General features: G+C 46.6%; 1 protein-coding gene across 1 annotated transcript in view; it reads right to left on the bottom strand.

Annotated features, from left to right (window-relative positions):
- The window catches only part of LOC139232679 (E3 ubiquitin-protein ligase RNF167-like), a 103,423-nt gene extending 83,112 nt beyond the window's left edge, over positions 1-20,311 (bottom strand). The window contains exons 1-3 of the mRNA XM_070863148.1: positions 20,197-20,311; positions 4,564-4,645; positions 450-569 (exon numbers count right to left, since the gene is read on the bottom strand). Coding sequence (XP_070719249.1) covers positions 450-548 — 99 coding nt within the window. The 5' untranslated portion in view covers positions 549-569; positions 4,564-4,645; positions 20,197-20,311. The remainder of the gene's footprint in view (positions 1-449; positions 570-4,563; positions 4,646-20,196) is intronic.
- Positions 20,312-20,803: the final 492 nt, after the last annotated feature.

Genomic DNA, 20,803 nt, shown 5'->3' with positions numbered 1-20,803 from the left:
TTTGAGGAATGGCTTTTAATGCCTTCTGAACCTTCAAATTTTCTGCTCCTCCAGCTCACCCAGCCTTCCCCAAATTTAAATTCATTATCTTTTTTTTGTTATAAACAAAAATTTACCACCGCACACATTGAATTCCATCTCCCATTCTATCATCTTATCAATATCTTCCTTCGGCTCTCCCAGCTACTTATAATGCCTCACATTTTAGTATCTGACCACGGATATCATGGTTGATTATGCGGCCCAGATCACCTGGCTTGGTACAGGCCAGGGATTGAAGGTGGTTGGGGCCTTGGTATACTGTATGGCTCGGTACTACATCAAGCAGTGCATTCACACACTGAGCTGGAGGCCAGCAGACCAGCAAATGTAGCTCCACTCTTACTCAGTGAGGGAGAGGGGGTAAAAACCAATTCAACTACAAGACGTTCACATGAAGCTAGACTTACTGCACACACGTATCCCTCCACAGCTGGCACATCCATTAGCAGGATTGGCAAAACAAAGATGGCACAATACGGTACTGAATAGTACACACCCGCAGGCATCTTGAGTTGGAGAATCTTGTCCTAGAAAGCAACGAATACAGGTCAGTGATCAACAGGGTGGGTACTACAGGCTCGCTCTGCTGATCTAAACAGTGGCCGCAGTAGTTGAGGTGGATAGTTTCTATTGGCACAGACAGCTGCTGTCACATCAACAGCAGTACAACAAGTCTACGCTTGAATCATCATCATAGGCAGTCCCTCGAAACGAGGATGACTTGCTTCCACGCCAAAAAAAAAGGATGAGTTCACAGGTGTTTCGAATGAAGAACCCGAAATACATCAAGGGTGGAAGATGCCTGGGCGTGGATTTTTTCAACGTGTGGTGGCTGTTGCACACCAGCCACCACACGGGCTTGACAGAGCTAGGTCTTGGTCCAGTGGCAAGGATTACCCAAGACTGGAGACCAGCTCTGCTGCACGGACCTAGTGCGCGTACATATCGCTGTGTGGGCTGGCCCGTGCTGCCCCTGAACTCACGCCTCACCTGGGCCATGATCACATCCCTCCACAATCTACACATTCAGTCTACGCTTGAATGGCACGATTCAGCACATTCCTTTCTCGTGTGACTAAACAATGACAGGAACCTTGCAGAAATAAGGAGGACTCGTGCTCGGTCAGCATCTAGGAGATAAAACTGCAGTGTGAACCCCCTTCCATAGAGTCCCCGGGTTTGTCTGGTCCATGACGCGACAGAGCTCCTTAATACGGCAGTTATTACTGATCAGTCATTATACTGAAGTATAATGTGGATAAATGTGAGGTTATCCACTTTGGTGGTAAAAACAGAGAGACAGACTATTATCTGAATGGTGACAGATTAGGAAAAGGGGAGGTGCAACGAGACCTGGGTGTCATGGTACATCAGTCATTGAAGGTTGGCATACAGGTACAGCAGGCGGTTAAGAAAGCAAATGGCATGTTGGCCTTCATAGCGAGGGGATTTGAGTACAGGGGCAGGGAGGTGTTGCTACAGTTGTACAGGGCCTTGGTGAGGCCACACCTGGAGTATTGTGTACAGTTTTGGTCTCCTAACCTGAGGAAGGACATTCTTGCTATTGAGGGAGTGCAGCGAAGATTCACCAGACTGATTCCCGGGATGGCGGGACTGACCCATCAAGAAAGACTGGATCAACTGGACTTGTATTCACTGGAGTTCAGAAGAATGAGAGGGGACCTCATAGAAACATTTAAAATTCTGATGGGTTTAGACAGGTTAGATGCAGGAAGAATGTTCCCAATGTTGGGGAAGTCCAGAACCAGGGGTCACAGTCTAAGGATAAAGGGTAAGCCGTTTAGGACAGAGATGAGGAGAAACTTCTTCACCCAGAGAGTGGTGAACCTGTGGAATTCTCTACCACAGAAAGTTGTTGAGGCCAATTCACTAAATATATTCAAAAAGGAGTTAGATGTAGTCCTTACTACTAGGGGGATCAAGGGGTATGGTGAGAAAGCAGGAATGGGGTACTGAAGTTGCATGTTCAGCCATGAACTCATTGAATGGCGGTGCAGGCTAGAAGGGCCGAATGGCCTACTCCTGCACCTATTTTCTATGTTTCTATCTAACTCACTGATACTTCAAAAGCATTGCAGCTCACAGGTACACCTCCGCACCTCGCAGGGCACCTCCGCATCCCGCGGGGCACCTCCGCACCCCGCCACGACTTATGCACAATGTTAATAGGGTGACCTCCTGGACTAGTTTCGATCGCCTGGATGGGTCGGAGAGGAATTTTCCCAGATTTTTTCCTCCCTAAATTGGCTTGGGTTTTTAAATCTGGTTTGTGCCTCTCCCAGGAGATCACATTGGGGTGGATTGCAGAATGTTTCAGTATAAGGGGAGTCGCAGTTGTGCAAGGCGGACTGGTTGGGCTGGGTGCTCTTTGCCTTTCCGTCATTGTTCATAGGTTTATATGTAACCTTTAGGGCCGCTAACCAAGGGCCGTGCGGCTCTTTGCCGGCCGGCACGGACACGATGGGCCGAAATGGCCTCCTTCTGCGCTGTAAATTTCTATGTTTCTTAAGACATGGGGTCACATCTGTGACATTTTTGACAGAGCAGAGTGCTGGACACTAAAGGTTAAAAAAAAAAGAGGGAAGATGAGTAGGTTATGTGATGCCAAGCTCCCCTACAAAGTGTGAACGCAGCCCGCAGCTGTGGGAGAACACAAGCCAAGAGGGAATCCTGTTCTGGCCTGCTCCCTGTGGCAGCACCACAGGATTGAAGAGCCTTTCATGTTATAGGCCAGGGCTCAGGAGAGCGATCCAAGAATTTACTTTTAATTTGTCACAAGCCTCAATGATGGTTGGTGGCAAAGGGAAAGTGCTTGCACATAAATGGCCATGACACACTGGCCCTGTACAAGCACAGCATTATATCACGAGGTCATCAACGATCAATGTCACATCATGCAAAAAAACAGGTCTGGGGCATTTATGTGATAACTTCAACATAGAGGAGGTCGAGCCTAGATCGAGCTGCTGACACTGGAGCACTGTTACTAGTCTCAGCTAGGCTGGAAGCAGGCAGCAAGACCCAGAGGGGAAAAAATGCGTCTTTACGGCTAATGCTCATCGGGCCAGCAGCTGAATTTGATGGAGCCCCAAGTAACTCACGGACATTCTCAGAAGAGCTGGTACGTGGAGAGCAAAGACAAGAGAATATCAGTCTCTTTAAAATTATTACGTAAATAACAAATTTACCAATAGACAGAGAAACACAGACACTGGTGGACATCACACACCCTTTACTAACACTGAAGTAACGCTGTGGCAGAGAATCAGTGATTCACAGAGAGGGGGTAACAGCTGTGGTAAGAAACACAGAAATTTACATCGCAGAAGGAGGCCATTCCAGCCCATCGTGTCCACGCCGGCCGACATAGAGCCACACGGCCCTTGGTCAGCAGTCCTAAAGGTTACATATAAACTTAACAGGAAGGAGTTTATATCTACAATGAGCACTGATGCTGGAGTGTACAGGGCTCGAGTCGCACTGCACCTGGAGTGTACAGGGCTCGAGTCAGACTGCACCTGGAGTGTACAGGGCTCGAGTCAGACTGCACCTGGAGTGTACAGGGCTCGAGTCAGACTGCACCTGGAGTGTACAGGGCTCGAGTCAGACTGCACCTGGAGTGTACAGGGCTCGAGTCAGACTGCACCTGGAGTGTACAGGGCTCGAGTCAGACTGCACCTGGAGTGTACAGGGCTCGAGTCAGACTGCACCTGGAGTGTACAGGGCTCGAGTCAGACTGCACCTGGAGTGTTTAATTCTGGTTGCCAAGAAATAAGAGGGTCACTCGAGCAGTGTGGTGTGATCACCAGGGTCAGGGTCCGAGGTACAAGGAAAAGCTGGAGAGATTTGGACTTTTCTGTCTAGAACGGACACACCCAAGGGGTGATCTCAGAGGGTTAGCAGACAGTGAATGGTGTGGAAAAGGTTCATCTGGAATTCTATTTCAAATTAAACTCTGAGCTAGACAAGGGATCACATGATCAATAATCAAATGGCAACAAGCTCCTTTCATACGGAATAATCAATGCTTGGAACGGATCGCAGACCCTGAAATCAGTTAATTAGATTCAGCAATCTGGGGACTGTATACGGATGAATGAAGAGGATCGGAGTGGGCTGCCTCATCATTAAATATGCTGTGATCCTGTGTGAATACAGGAATTGTTCTCCATGGAATTGTAGAATTACACCAATCCTTTTATAAACCATTTATAAACGCTGCTACTTACTGGGGTCATTTGTCCTCATCTTAATGCTGCAAAATGAAACACTTTCCCTTGAAGCACTCGCTCAGCGTTAGTATTAGAACACTCGTAGGTCAGATACAGCTCGGGAAACTGCAGATTAACGATCCCTTGACAGTGCGTCCAAACTCCGGTACCAGTGCCACATTTCGACATGTCTCCCACTGGCCATCCGGTGACCTCCCCTCCCCGCCAGCCCTCATTCCCGGAGCCTCAGTGTCGACCCACCACACTGTTTCGCAGCACAACCACTTACCTTGCGCTGTTGTGATGTGGCAGCGAATAGAACCTCAAAATCACTCGTCCTTCACGCCGGAGATCAGACACATGACCAAGCACTGATGGAGAAAACAGTGACGAGGTTAGTGACCTTCATTTCAAAAAAATTGTAAACAAACTGGATGCATGAAATTAAGAGAGAGGAGAAAGGCTGTCTGGAGCTCTGGGTCTGACCTCAGAATGATTACTGGAGAATTCACTACTATACCATTGCTCAAAGATAAGAACGCAAGACATAGGAGCAGGAGTTGGCCGTACGGTCCCTCGAGCCTGCTCCGCCATTCAATACGACTCCATCTGAACTTCTATTTCACTCCACTTTCCCACCTTATCTCCATATCTCTCGATTGCCGTATCGTCCAAAAATCTAACTTTTTTTTAGGGCTAATTTTCTCCTCCTCGTCTCCTGCTGCGCAGACACAATCCCAGGAATTCTTGCAATCCTTCTATTCCTCAGGGCTATTGTCCTTCAAATCGAATGATACAGCACAGGAGGCGCCCATTCAGCCCATTGTGCCTGTGCCGGCTTTGAAAAATGTCCTACTCCCCCCTGCTCTTTCCCCCTTCAAGTATTTATCTAATTCCCATCTATGAAGTGTTCTGTGTCAGTGTGTACATGGAATCTATATTCAGTGGCTGCGTAAGATCCACACTTACATGTACCTCAGTCGTCTTACTGGTTGGTCTGGCTGGTGCCAGGAGGACCAGCATTGGTGCATAGATGTCAACTTAACAAAAAAAAAATCACTTCATTCAAAAATATCCAGATCCCAGCACTGGTCACATCCTACAACATGTCCAGCTGTTAGCCAGTCCCTCAACATGCTTACCCAATGAGGTGCTTTATGCTTTCATAATTAGTAGTCTGACAGGCAGTGGGGAGGCTTTCCTCAGCAGGAAAGCAAGTACAAGCTGATATCAGGATTAACACAAAAAGGTTTTTACAATTACATTAGAAGAAACGGGGTAGCCGAGGGTAATGTGGGTCCTTTTAAAACAGATGCGGGTAATATTGCAAATAAGGAAATGTTGAATTTCACAGTAGGAGGAGGAGGATAATATACCCCACATTCCAGTGGGAAACCAGTAACGATTCATGGACTGCAACTCACTAAAGTTAACAAAAAAAAAACGATTAGAAAAACCAACGGCACTAAAGACTGAAAAATCCTCAGAACTGATCCTTTAAAACCCTGGGGTGGAAACTAAGATGAGAAAATTATAGCTGCTTTAGCCAGAATCTTCAAAAGCTCTCTCGATTCCATAATTATCCCTTTGGATTAAAACATTTCAAAGGTAACTCCATTATTTGAGAGAGAAACCAGGAAATTATAGACCTGTTAGTCTAACATCTGTTGCAGGGAAGTTATTGAAATCTATAGTTAAGGACAGAGTGACTGAGCACTTAGAGAAATTGAACTGATTGGAGAGAACCAACATGGATTTGTAACGGGCAAGTCATGTCCAACGAAACTAAGACTTTTTTGAGCAAGTAATAGGGAAGAGAATGTCTATGTTTGTAGTTTACTTAGACTTCCAGAAGGTATTCAATAAGGCTCCACATAAAGAGAACAAATCTAAAATTCAAGTTCAGTCAATTGAAGGCAAATTATTGACCTGGTTGGGAGATTAGTTAGGCGGAAGTAGGGACAATGGGTATGTACTCGAATTAGAAGGAAGCGACTAGTGGTGCCCCACAAGAATCTGTTCTTAATAAATAGAGCGCCCCATATATCCAAGTTTTCTTAAGGGTGGTCTAAGTGTGTAACACTCTCCCACAAAAAGCAGCAGATGCTAGGGCCAATTAATAAGTTTAAATTGGAGACTGATAGAATTTTGCCAACCAAGAATGAGAATGTGTAAAGAAGGGTTGCGAATGTGGTAGATGGATAGAGAAGGTGGCAAAAGGATGGAGATAGGGAATCGTGGGAAAATAGCTAAAGCAATGTCAAGATGCAGACAACTGCAGAATCAACAGAGAAAAAAAAGGGGTTACCAAGAGTTGAAGTTGAGGTTAGACATGGGTCATGAGAAAGCCCAAGGCAGCACAAAGAAAGAAAGCAATCCTAGATAGCAAGGGAAAAGTAACAGCTTCTACTGATGAGGAAGGGAAACTAATTGGGTTCTTTACTGATAAGGGAAGACAGTGTAGCAAAGCTATAACTAACCTGACCTCAGCCCTAATTGGGAGACTTTCTTGCCTGCCATTGGACGTACTCGGGGGGGAGGCAGAAAGGGATTGGATAGACCAAGTGCTAATCAAATGTGTTCTGTTTTGAAAATGTCTATCTACTGTGCTTTTCGCGCTGAAAAGGGCTTGTCCAGGGGAAGGTAAACAGGCTCTGATTGAGAGTGTCCCTTTGTCTTGACAAGTCCCGGCTGGAGAATCTTCAATAAAGGTCTTTTACAGAAAAGGCAAAGAGGTGTTCGCGTCAGTGTATTCGCTGAAACAGATTGAGGGAAAAAGAATCCGTATTAACAAGGATAATTAAGGGATATGGAGCCAAGACGTGTGGATGGAGTGTGAATGCAGATCATCTGTGGTTGGTTTTATGAAAGGGAAATCATGTTTAACAAATTTAACAACTTTTTTTTGAGGATGTAACTGGCAGGGTAGATAAAGATGAACCAGTGGATTGTAGTATATTTGGATGATCAGCCATGATCTTATTGAATGGTGGGACAGGCTCTTTGGGCTGAATGTGCTTGGAGTGCAAAATGGTTGCAGGATAAGATGGAGTCAATCGATCAAAAGGAAAAAATCTTCGACTTGATGGTCTTGTTCAGAACATTCTTATGGTCTTGGGTCTGGATTTGGATCCGTACCACCATTCATGTGGCTTAAAACTAATGTATAATTTGTGGAGAGATTCTTGTTAATTGTTTTGCAGTGATTTAGATGCTTTGGACTGAACTGCTGCCTTCCCCTCCCAGCCTGGCAGAATCAACGGTAAACACACTACGTAATCTAGTGAGGTGCACAATCAAAACAGGTTTGTTGCACAAGCTTCCCTCCAGGCTTTCGGATACATCTGCGACTGCAGGTATAAGCAACACACTGTTCGAACACATGACATTTAACTTACAGCCTGCCTACAGTGTGGGTTCTCTCAAATCCTCCACTGTGTTTGTATTATCACTACGTCGACTGTGTCCTGGAGTGCAGCCTCTATGTGCGCAGACGCAGGCGTTGCCATCCTGTATGGCTCAGAGACATGGACCATGTACAGTAGACACCTCAAGTTGCTGGAGAAATATCACCAGCGATGTCTCCGCAAGATCCTACAAATCCCCTGGGAGGACCGGCGCACCAACATCAGCGTCCTCGTCCAGGCTAACATCCCCAGCATTGAAGCACTGACCACACTCGATCGGCTCCGCTGGGCAGGCCACATAGTCCGCATGCCAGACATGAGACTCCAAAAGCAAGTGCTCTACTCGGAGCTCCTTCACGGCAAACGAGCCAAAGGTGGGCAGCGGAAACGCTACAGGGACACCCTCAAAGCCTCCTTGATAAAATGCGACTTCCCCACCGACACATGGGAGTCCCTGGCCAAAGACCGCCCTAAGTGGAGAAAGTGCATCCGGGAGGGCGCTGAGCACCTAGAGTCTCAACGCCGAGAGCATGCAGAAACCAAGCACAGGCAGCGGAAGGAACGTGCGGCAAACCAGTCCCCCAGCCACCCTTTCCTTCAACGATTATCTGTGTCCCACCTGTGACAAGAGTGTGTGGCTCTCGTATTGGACTGTTCAGCCACCAAAGAACTCAGTTCAGGAGTGGAAGCAAGTCTCCCTCGATTCCGAGGGACTGCCTATGATGACGATCACTAGTGCCTGCAATCAAATGACAAAGCACTTTTAAACTAGCTGCTTTTCCACTTCTGAATCCTACCTCAATACCCTGTTGGCTTAATATTGCCACGTGTTTTTAAAAACACCAGTGCCAGATAATGCAGAAAGCAAACTCTCGGGACTGTAGGGTATTAACAAGCTGTTACTCACCCAAACACAGAGCTCTTCCATACTGAACTTCACTATACGTTTTATATTAATCTGCTGTTGAAAAAAAATCCCTGGTGATTTCCCAGTATAAGGCACATGATCTTTCAGATCACACACTTCCCCCATCGTGAATGTTTTTCTGGAGAAAACATTTTGTACAATGGTCAACAAGTTGAGGCTCTTGGTGACGGTGTGGTCTAACACCGCTCACTGTGGTCTAACACCGCTCACTGTGGTACTGAGTCATTCAGAGCAGCCTAGCCCCACGTTCACCATCATAGGCAGTCCCTCGGAATCGAGGGAAACTTGCTTCCACTCTTAGCATGAGTTCTTAGGTGACTGAACAGTCCAATACGAGAACCACAGTCTGTCACAGGTGGGACAGATAGTCGTTGAGGGAAAGGGTGGGTGGGACAGGTTTGCCGCACGCTCTTTCTGCTGCCTGCGCTTGTTTTCTGCATGCTCTCGACGACGAGACTCGAGGAGCTCAGCGCCCTCCCGGATGCACTTCCTCCACTTAGGGCGGTCTGTGGCCAAGGACTCCCAGGTGTCAGTGGGGATGTTGCACTCCATGTTCAATCCCTGTGCGAAATGGCCAGATCTCAGCCAGCACAGCCATTAGGGTGCCATCATTATCTCCAGTGCCCCTGGGCTAGAGGAGGAGGAAATCAGCCAGGGTTCCTGCCCCTGCCTCCCACCCAGTGAGCCCCACTGGAATGTGTGCACGAGTGGATCTCGGGGAGGGAGAGGATCAGCATCATCTGTTGACACTCACTCCCTGGGCTCACATATTACAAATGGCTGAAGTACTAGAGGGTGTCCAACAAGAGTCAATGCCTCCAGGAGTAACGGCACCATTTACAGAAAGTGTTAATTGGAGACAAATCTTTCCCTCATTCAGTTGAAAGATGCCAGTGCTGGGAAATTAAATCATTTCCATTTCAGGAGCCCAGCATCAAGATTAAGAGCTGCCAACTGACCGAGTTAGGGGACAGATGTAGAGTAAAGGTCTCCGAGAAGTGCTTGCCCATCCTCCCTCTTGGCTTATTTGGTTACGAGAGTAGGTAATTCATGTCCGTTGTGCCCCGTAGGGGACGAAATCCGCACTGTGACTCCAGGAGGAGCTCCTCGGCCACAGGGAGAAGACGGTCGAGGAGGACTTTAGCGACAACTTTCCCAGTGGCTGATAGCAGGGAGATTCCTCTGTAGTTGCTGCAGTCGGACTTGTCCCCTTTTTTAAAGATGATCACAATCACTGCATCTCTGAGATCACCCTGCATGCTCTCCTCCTCTTTGATCTACCACCAAACTCATGGTCTACAGGGCTGTAGTAATACCCTCCCTCCTGTATGGCTCCGAGACATGGACCATGTGCAGTAGAAACCTCATGTCGCTGGAGAAATACCACCAACGATGCCTCCAAAAGATCCTACAAATCCCCTGGGAGGACAGACGCACCAACGTTAGCGTCCTTGTCCAGGCCAACATCCCCAGCATTGAAGCACTGACCACACTTGATCAGCTCCGCTGGGCGGGCCACATTGTCCGCATGCCAGGCATGAGACTCCCAATGCAAGCGCTCGACTCGGAACTCCTTCATGGCAAACGAGCCAAAGGATGGACAGAGAAAACGTTACAAGGACACCCTCAAAGCCTCCCTGATAAAGTGCAACATCCCCACCGACACCTGGGAGTCCCTGGCCAAAGACCACCCCAAGTGGAGGAAGTGCATCCGGGAGGGCGCTGAGCACCTAGAGTCTCATCGCCGAGAGCATGCAGAAAACAAGCACAGGCAGCGAAGAACGTGCGGCAAACCAGTCCCACCCACCCTTTCCCTCAACAACTGTCTGTCCCACTTGTAGCAGGGACTGTGGCTCTCGTATTGGACTGTTGAGCCACCTAAGGACTCATTCTAAGAGTGGAAGCAAGCCTTCCTCGATTCCAAGGGACTGCCTATGATGATGATGATGATGATGATGATGATGATGGAGTAGGTAATTGACTCAAGACATTTCAATCCCGAGCGACAGTGCTACCTCTGGCTTCAGAGGTGAAAGAATAGTTACCGATGGGTATGCAGTAGATTCTGCTGGGAGCATTTGCACGGTAAAAAAAAGACTTGGATTTATAAGCGCCTTTCACGTCCACCGGACGTCTCAAAGCACTTTACAGCCAATTAAGTAATTTAGGAGTATAGACACTGTTGTAATGTAGAAAATGCCAACAACTGACATTTTAAACAGTAGTACTTCAGTAAATAAAAAATCTCAGTGCTTTAAAGAAAAAGATACACATGAATCAGGAGAGAAAGGGGAAACAGGATCTGGGGATGAACAAAAGCAGAGTTGGAGGAGTTTAAGAGGTTTTAGAAAGCAGGGAGTGAGGTGGAGAAGCAGTGGGATAGAGGAAGGAAGATGGCCGTGATGTCTGAAAGAACACCCACCAATGTTGCAGCAGGGAAAAGCAGTTATCTGCTGTCAGAGGAGTGGAGCGTGCATGCAGGGATCAAAGGCAGGGAGAGACTATGGAGGGATTTGTAACAGGAAGGGCCTAACAATTAATCTAATGGGGACTTTGGGTGAAGGAGGATCAGGAGTAGATAATACACCCTTCCTCCCATGGTCAAATAGACCACCAGCACTCACAAACAACCAATGGCCATTTGAACAAAGTATTGGAAATGCATATGGAAACACACTCCAGCAGATCAGTGCCTTCAAAAGGGTTAAAGTATTCTAGATACGAGGGAGATGAATATAACACTATTTCTAAACAAAATCATTTGGGGTTTGACATGTTACTGCCATAAATATTTAACATTCCCCTGATCCAGTGGGCAAGGCTGTCCTCAAACAAGGTGGTATTCTGGGTGAAGATTACTTCTTGGACGACTGAATCCAATTAATCCCGAGATCTCCGCAATTTCAGTCCCAGCTACCTGTGAGTTTGGAAGCCACGGGTCATCATCACAGTTACAGTTCTAAACTAATCAATGCCACTTAAAACATTTTATGTTCAGTAACTGCCAGTCAAAACACTTGGGACATGATCCCCAGTACATAATTGAAGTGCTTGTTTCTGCTTACTTACACAGTGCAGTCTTAACTCTGCAACGACTGGGGCGGTAGGAAAAATAATTATTTTTACATTTAGCACCGTATTTGAAATAGACTAGCAAATGACCTCTGCGTTTTTTTTTGGATTAAATACAGTAAGATATTCCATGACTGTTGTAACTAGAGTGCAAATACTTTGAGTTAACCCAGATTTTCCCCAAAAAACTTCTCAACATAAGAACATAAGAAATAGGAACAGGAGTAGGCCATACAGCCCCTCGAGCCTGCTCCGCCATTCAATAAGATCATGGCTGATCCAATCATGGACTCAGCTCCACTTCCCCGCCCGCTCCCCATAACCCCTTATCGTTTAAAAAAAACTGTCGATTTCGGTCTTAAATTTATTCCATGTCCCAGCTTCCACAGCTCTCCGAGGCAGCGAATTCCACAGATTTACAACCCTCAGAAGAAATTTCTCCTCATTTCTGTTTTAAATGGGCAACCCCTTATTCAAAGATCGTGCCCTCCAGTTCTCGTCTCCCCTATCAATGGAAACATCCTCTCTGCATCCACCTTGTCAAGCCCCCTCATAATCTTATATGTTTCGATAAGATCACCTCTCATTCTTCTGAATGCCAATGAGTAGAGAGGCCCAACCTACTCATTACAGTAAGGTATTCTATTATTCTTGTAACTAGAGTGCGTCAAATATTGAGTTAGCCCAGTGGGATTTCCCCCCAAAAAAACTTCTCAACACACCCTACTTCATCACATTGCAACAGTTTGCTTCTACCTTGTTCCATCCTTTTGTAATTTTATCCTTTAGTCTCCACAGTGTGCCTCATCTCCAATCCAAGATGCGTTCCCTTTACTACAGCAGTGCATCATTTCTCATTGCACTCATTCTATGGCCTCTACAAGCGAGTTTGCCAAGCGAGTTACAATTAGCGTCGGCTTTGTCCCGTCCCCATGTCAACTAAGAACGGAGTTCAGACTTCCAAATACATTTACAAAGGATTCTTACAATCGAGAGAGAGAGAGAGAGAATACCGTCACCCCATCACTTTGGGATTTGGATTCAAATTCAGATTTTGGAGCTGAATAGCCTGCGTACTAATCCAATTCTGCCAGACCGGAAATGAAGTTTCACAAGTCAAAGAGGCAACAAGAGGGAATCCACGGAATCACAGAATGTTATAACATAAAAACAAATCGCTGGTCATTGTCTGTGCAACCTAATTTAATCCCACCCTCCTGTTCATTTGCAGAGCTTTCAACATTACTCTTTTTCATGCACCATCTAATTCCCTTCCTTTTAAAAGTATAATATGTACAGTTTAATTCTACCATCTTGCATCCAGCAGGAAGGAAATCAATTAGGGGAGTAAGAAAGCTGCTCGACATCACTGTTGGAACAAACACAACACCAGAACCAGAAATCACCATTTGTGGGCACAACCCAGAGGTTAGACCCGAAAATGCTCCCATTCCCACGCCTCAAGTTACGTTCAAATTTCCTGTGAATCTTATTAGAACACACCCAAACGTAACTGCAGCGTAAACGATCGGGACTCGAGGAAGGTGACAAACTGGTACCATGAAAAGATATGAAAATTAAACTGTCATTCAACCATCATCTATGCACATTAGGCAGTTTCAGAACTTGCAATCGGGGAAGCAGTTCAATTTTTAGTGCGATTTATACTTGTGCATTAAAAATGCATGAAAAGAAAGATGAAGGAGACATGGGTCTATTCTGCTTCCACACGCTACTCCCTTTCACACAACATTCTGCGATCTTTCTGGCCACGTAATTGATTTGCGCCCCGGTTAAGTGTTTCGCTAGATATATTCAAAAGGGAGTTAGATGTGGCCCTTACGACTAAAGGGATCAAGGGGTATGGAGAGGAAGCAGGAATGGGCCATGATCATATTGAATGGTGGTGCAGGCTCGAAGGGCCGAATGGCCTACTCCTGCACCTATTTTCTATGTTTCTGTGTCTCTGGGCACAAATCTGAAGAAAATTCAAAGTCTGAAAACTGTTGCTGATCAAAAGTAACACTAACTTCCCCAATGTTGACAGCATGATTACAGCACAATGCATCATCAGCAAAACCACAAGCTGCTGTTCACTTTTAGCCAAGTATTGTTTGCTAATTTCTCCCATTAGCAGCCTAGAGGCGTAGCTAATCACAGTGCAATACCCCAACATTGTCCCGTCTCAGACCAGCTAACTCAGCACAAACTGGAAGACAATTTGCAAAAGTCAAACTGTGCTCGAATCAGATTCTACCACAGAAACAGAGACACACAAAAAGTGTTTATCCACTCCCACAATAACACAAGAATCTTTTTAAAGAAAAGGAATACGTGGGTGGCTGCAAACGACATCCCAAACAGTGAGCAAATAATTAGATAGGAGGGCAATTATTCGCTTGATTGGAATTGCTGCTAGAACGAGTGCGAGAGCAGAGAAAAATCAGAAATAAAATAGCGTATTGTTTTGTACAAGGGTAATGAGGGGAAACAACTCCAGGCCACATATCTCTCAGCCTCCTTGCATAATCCAGTTATACACAGCCTCATGGTATACATCAGCATTCTTTGAGCTTTCTGTCCTCATGGGACTGCTGGGTGCAAACTTGAGCCTTCTGGGTAAAATATATAAAGTTTAAAAAGTTTCCATTAATTTACATATACCTCAATCTGTGCTTGCAAATGGTATCGGATTATATCATGGAAACAAGCCATTTAAAGTTTGAGGGATCTAGAATGAGGGGACAAAGATTATATGCACAAGATATTCGATAGATCAGGAGAAACTTTTTTTTACACAGGTTATGAAAGCAGTGAAAAGCACAGTTAGTGATTGAAGTAGGGACCATGTTAATAAAGAGCAGGGAAGAGTGACATCACCAAGGTCCAGGTCGGTGATTGGAGCGTGGGCAGATACAACAGGAGGGGCGAGAGACTGTAGAGGGACGTGATCAGGACCCAGGAGAGGCGTGAGTTCAGGGCAAGGGGCAGCACGGGCCCAGCCCACACTGTGCGATATGTGCGCGCACTAGGTCCGTGCAGCAGAGCTGGTCTCCAGTCGTCCTGGGTAACCCTTGCCACTGGACCAAGACCTAGCTCTGTCAAGCCCGTGTGGTGGCTGGGGTGCAACGGCCACCCCACATTAAAAAAATCCACGCACAGGCATCTTCCACCCTTCAGGATGTAGTTCGGGACCTGGAATATTAGGTCCTTCATTGAAGCACCTGTGAACTCATCCTTTTTTGATGTGGAAGCAAGTTATCCTCGTTTCGAGGGACTGCCTATGATGATGTTAATAGGCTAGGTAGGTGGTATAAAGGTGAATGGGAACAGAGTAGGCATATAGGATTAGGACTACTGCTCAAATGGAGGACATACACCAATACAGACTGCTTGGATCAAACAGCCTGTTTTGCATGTTGTCATTGCTATGTAACTGGTTGTTTGGGCTTTAAGGGTCAAAATCACAAGTTGGACAGGTTTCCGGTTTTAAACTGTTCACAATAATTTCTGGAGGAGAATTTCCACAAAGTCAGATACTGTCCATCGCTTTTACACCAATGGAGAGAGTCGTACATATCCATTAGAGTAGTGATGGATATAGAACAAGTGTAATCTGCAGGGGTGCACTGAAATCAGAGTGCAGCCTTCAAAGGTCAGTTCTGCTTGAAGATTGCAGCAGCAGTCAGGGAAGCAGCAGGTGAAGAACAATGCTTGCATCACTCACTTGACTGACTGCATTCTCAAATACCTCTAGGTCACTTTATAAGAATGTCTAACACAGGGCATTTGGTACGCAGCCAAACACAGTAACAAGACTTGGCAGGCAGGCAGAGAAGATGCCACAATTTCTCCTCGATGAAACTGCACCCAGCTTACTAGGTGTCCATGGCAGGAAACCTGCCAAAAATAGCTAGCTGGCTAGAAAGCAGAAAGTAGGGGTAAAAGGTAGCTATTCACCAGACTCATTCCCGGGATGGCAGGATTGGCATATGAAGAAAGACTGGATCAACTAGGCTTATATTCACTGGAATTTAGATGAATGAGAGGGGATCTCATAGAAACATATAAAATTCTGACAGGATTGGACAAATTAGATGCATGAACAATGTTCCCGATGTTGGGGAAGTCCAGAACCAGGGGTCACAGTCTAAAGATAAAGGGTAAGCCATTTAGGACCGAGATGAGGAGAAACTTTTTCACCCAGAGAATTGTGAACCTGGGGAATTCTCTACCACAGAAAGTTGTTGAGGCCAGTTCGTTGGATATATTCAAAAGGGAGTTAGATGTGGCCCTTACAGCTAAAGGGATCAGGGGGTATGGAGAGAAAGCAGGAATGGGGTACTGAAGTTGCATGATCAGCCATGATCATATTGAATGGTGGTGTAGGCTTGAAGGACCAAATGCCTACTCCTGCATCTATTTTCTGTTTCTTCAGTGGCAGGTGGGTAGTGGTGTTCCACAAGGATCAGTGTTGGGACCAATGTTGTTCACAATTTATATTAATGATATTAATGAATCAAAAATACAATTTTTAAATTTGCCGAAGACACTAAATTGGGGGGGGTGGGGGAAGGAATAGTTAATACTGAAGAGGACTGCAACAAATTACAGGAGGACATGAATAAACTTGCAGAATGGGCATATAATTGGCAAATTAATATCAATAGATAAATGTGAGGTATTACATTTTGGGAGAAAAAAAAAAGAGGTCACTTATTGCTTGGAGAATGGGAGTCTGGGTGGTGTGGAGAAGCAGAGATCTCGGAGTACAAATACACAAGTCACTAAAAGTAGCGACACATTAGCATGGCCTTAAAAAAAAACAAGCATTGGCGTTTATTTCTAAAGGTATAGAATTGAAAAGTAGGGAAGTTATGCTAAACCTGTACCAAACCTTAGTTAGACTGCACTTGGAGTATTGCACACAGTTCTGGTCACCATATTATAAAGAGGATAGAGGAGCACTGGAGAGAGTGCAGAGAAGATTTACAAGGATGATACCAGAAATGCGAGGATATACCCATCAGAAAAGGATGAACAGGCGGAGTCTCTTTTCTCTTGAAAAGAGAAGGCCGACGGGAAAGGTTTTAATAGAGTAGATACAAAGAGAGTGTCTCCACTTGTGGGGAAGAGCATAACTTGAGGCCATCAATATAAGATAGCCACCAAAAAATTAAATAGGGAATTCAGAAGAAACTTCTTTACCCAGAGAGTGGTGAGAATGTGGAACTCGCTGCCACAGGGTGTGGTTGAGGCGAATAGTATCGATGCATTTAAGGGGAGGCTGGACAAGCATATGGGGAGAAAGGAATAAAGGGTTATGCTGATAGATTTAGATGAGGAAAATCGGGAGGAGGCTCGACTGGAGTATAAATGGCATGAACTGGTTGGGCCGAATAGAAACATAGAAAATAGGTGCAGGAGTAGGCCATTTGGTCCTTCAAGCCTACACCACCATCAATGAGTTCATGGCTGAACATGCAACTTCAGTACCCCATTCCTGCTTTCTCACCATAGCCCTTGATCCCCCTAGTAGTAAGGACTACATCTAACTCCTTTTTGAATATATTTATGGCCTGTTTCTGTGCCGTATATCCCATGTGAAAATACATTAATGATTTAGACGAAGGGATTAAATGTAGTATCTCCAAATTTGCGGATGACACTAAGTTGGGTGGCAGTGTGAGCTGCGAGGAGGATGCTATGAGGCTACAGAGTGACTTGGATAGGTTAGGTGAGTGGGCAAATGCGTGGCAGATGAAGTATAATGTGGATAAATGTGAGGTTATCCACTTTGGTGGTAAAAACAGAGAGACAGACTATTATCTGAATGGTGACAGATTAGGAAAAGGGAAGGTGCAACGAGACCTGGGTGTCATGGTACATCAGTCATTGAAGGTTGGCATGCAGGTACAGCAGGCGGTTAAGAAAGCAAATGGCATGTTGGCCTTCATAGCGAGGGGATTTGAGTACAGGGGCAGGGAGGTGTTGCTACAGTTGTACAGGGCCTTGGTGAGGCCACACCTGGAGTATTGTGTACAGTTTTGGTCTCCTAACTTGAGGAAGGACATACTTGCTGTTGAGGGAGTGCAGCGAAGATTCACCAGACTGATTCCCGGGATGGTGGGACTGACCTATCAAGAAAGACTGAATCAACTGGGCTTGTATTCACTGGAGTTCAGAAGAGTGAGAGGGGACCTCATAGAAACGTTTAAAATTCTGACGGGTTTGGACAGGTTGGATGCAGGAAGAATGTTCCCAATGTTGGGGAAGTCCAGAACCAGGGGTCACAGTCTAAGGATAAGGGGTAAGCCATTTAGGACCGAGATAAGGAGAAACTTCTTCACCCAGAGAGTGGTGAACCTGTGGAATTCTCTACCACAGGAAGTAGTTGAGGCCAATTCACTAAATATATTCAAAAGGGAGTTAGATGAAGTCCTTAGTACTCGGGGGATCAAGGGGTATGGCGTGAAAGCAGGAAGTGGGTACTGAAGTTTCATGTTCAGCCATGAACTCGTTGAATGGCGGTGCAGGCTAGAAGGGCTGAATGGCCTGCTCCTGCACCTATTTTCTATGTTTCTATGTTTCTATGTCTCGACGCAGTGCTGATTGGGCCACTATCCAATGGCTTAAATTATGGAGCTCCCTCGTGGCTACCTGAAATAAGTCAGTGCCATATAAGTTGAGCACCTCCACAGCCAGACAGAAAGGGAGAGTTCAGTACAGGGCAGGCTGATGACTGTTTGCAGGTCCTGATGCAGTGGGTGACAGAGCTCTCATTGCTTTTTTGATGATGCACACTCGCATACACATCTTCTCATTATGGCCCTCCTATGACCCAAGTAAGTGTCCTGAAATGCTACCTGACTCTCCTTTGTTCCATGCTCTGTTCCTCCTCCATATCCATAATAAAGGCATAAGGCTATGCCCTTTGACAATGCCATACCTGCTCCTGCAAAGGGTCTCACTGTGGGCAAGGATGGGATGGGGTGGGGTGGGGAATTTGCTAGTTGTCTCAGACTGCAAGAAGCAAGTGCAGGAAAGTGTGCACATAATGGGGAAAATAATGAAAAAGATTGCAAAAAAAGTGATACCCAGCTGTAGAAATCACATGAAACTCTTCAGACTTAAACTCATGTCTGCCTACCTCAGCTGTATCTTATACATCTGTCTAAATTATTTTGAATGCTTTGCAAGTGCAAAAGTAGGAGTTGCCGCACCACTGGCCCTTGTTTATTGACGAGGTCATTTGGGACTCAGCATGCAAATCACTGAAAAGACCAAAGATATAAGGGGCGACTTAATTTGGGGGCAGAAAAGCAGGTCAACTGCTTTTGCCCATTTTCCTGCCATAGTTACTTGCCCTGACTGTGCACTGAAATCCCCTCCCACAGTATAAATCTATTGCAGACTTACTGCATAGAAGTGTGACCATGCTGCTTTGCCCCTCCTCGCCCACCTTGTACTCTTCGTCACCATTTACAGATCCTTAAGAAATTCCAGAGGTAATGGAGTGGAAAGCAGAAAATAAAACTATTGCCACAGATTCTCTGGCTATGTTTGGACAGGTTAAGTGTGGAACCAAGCAAAGCAAAGATAACAGCGCTGGATGACAGAGAAGGCTGGTGTGATCCACCGTGCCAAAGACAACAGACAGACCAAGAAGAAAGAGGGATAATTTCTACAGTCACAGAGGATGTCTCTGTGACTTTGGTTCAGGCTGGTTCAGGCATATACATACTGTACACTCGCATTGTATACATCCTTTACACTCTATAAATATACACCCCTTACTGTCTATACCCTTTACATTCAGTTTATAAATATATACACATTCTTTACTCACTACAACATTTATATACAACTTTACTAATATATATATCCTTTACTGACTACATATGCCGTATTAACTCACATTTATATACACCCTTTTCTAATATATATCCTTTACTGGCTACATATAGCCTATACACTGTTTATAAATATATACACATCCTTCAATCACTACAAATATACTTCCACATTTTACACTCTGTACTCAGTTTATATATCCTTTACTCTATGTATGTATGTATATAAAACATTTACTCACTGTACCTTTACATTTTCAATGTATAAATCTGTATTTATGATCCCTATACTCTCACTGTGTACAAGCCCAGCCCCTCCCCTCTGTTCCCGAGCCCATTCCTCCTCTCTCCCCTCCCTGTCCCCGGGCCCAGTCTCCCCCCCCAACCAACCACACCCTGTCCCCTGTCTCCCCACCCCACACCCTGTCCCCGGGCCCAGTCTCCCCACCCCACACCCTGTCCCCGGGCCCAGTCTCCCCCCCCCCGACCCCACACCCTGTCCCCGGGCCCAGTCTTCCCCCCCCGACCCCACACCCTGTCCCACCCGCCCCAGGCCCAGTTCCAGTCCCCCACCCTGTCCCCGGGCCCAGTTCCAGTCTCCCATCTCCCACCCTGTCCCCGGGCCCAGTCTCTCCAGTCCCCGAGGAGTTGCAGCAAGTTACCTGGGCGGGCGGGCGGGCGGGCGGGCCAGCTCCGCGGGCAGGGTGTCGAGCCCAGGTCACTAATCGCTCATCTCCCGATGCCCCGCTCCTTCATCCCAGGCCCCGCATCAAAATGGCGGCGCAGCCTGCCCCCCCGTCCCGCGTCACCGGCGCTGACCCCGCCCCCGAACCTGACTCCGCCCCCTGCACGCGTCACCGGCCCTGACCCCCCCCCCACGCGCGCCCGTCTCAGCCGGCACGGACAGCCCCTGTCTCCATGGTAACAGGCTCCAGAGCCCCAATGGCCTCTTGTCTCCATGGTGACGGGCTCCAGGGCCCCAATGGCCCCCTGTGCCCATGGTGACGGGCTCCAGGGCCCCAATGGCCCCCTGTGCCCATGGTAACAGGCTCCAGGGGCCCAATGGCCTTCTGTCTCCATGGTAACGGGCTCCAGGGGAACCAATGATCCCCTGTTCCCATGGTAATAGGCTCCAGGGGCCCAATGGCCTCCTGATCCCATGGTGATGGGCTCCAGGGGACCAATGGCCCCCTGTTCCCATGGTAACAAGTTCCTGGGGCCCATTGGCCCCCTGTTCCCATGGAAATGGGCTCCTGGGGACCAATGGCC

The sequence above is a fragment of the Pristiophorus japonicus genome, chromosome 20 (assembly GCF_044704955.1).
Source record: "Pristiophorus japonicus isolate sPriJap1 chromosome 20, sPriJap1.hap1, whole genome shotgun sequence".
In the NCBI taxonomy this organism is placed as follows: Eukaryota; Metazoa; Chordata; class Chondrichthyes; family Pristiophoridae; genus Pristiophorus; species Pristiophorus japonicus.
Note: the sequence above shows the minus strand (reverse complement) of the source record. Positions and strands in the feature narration are given on the sequence as shown.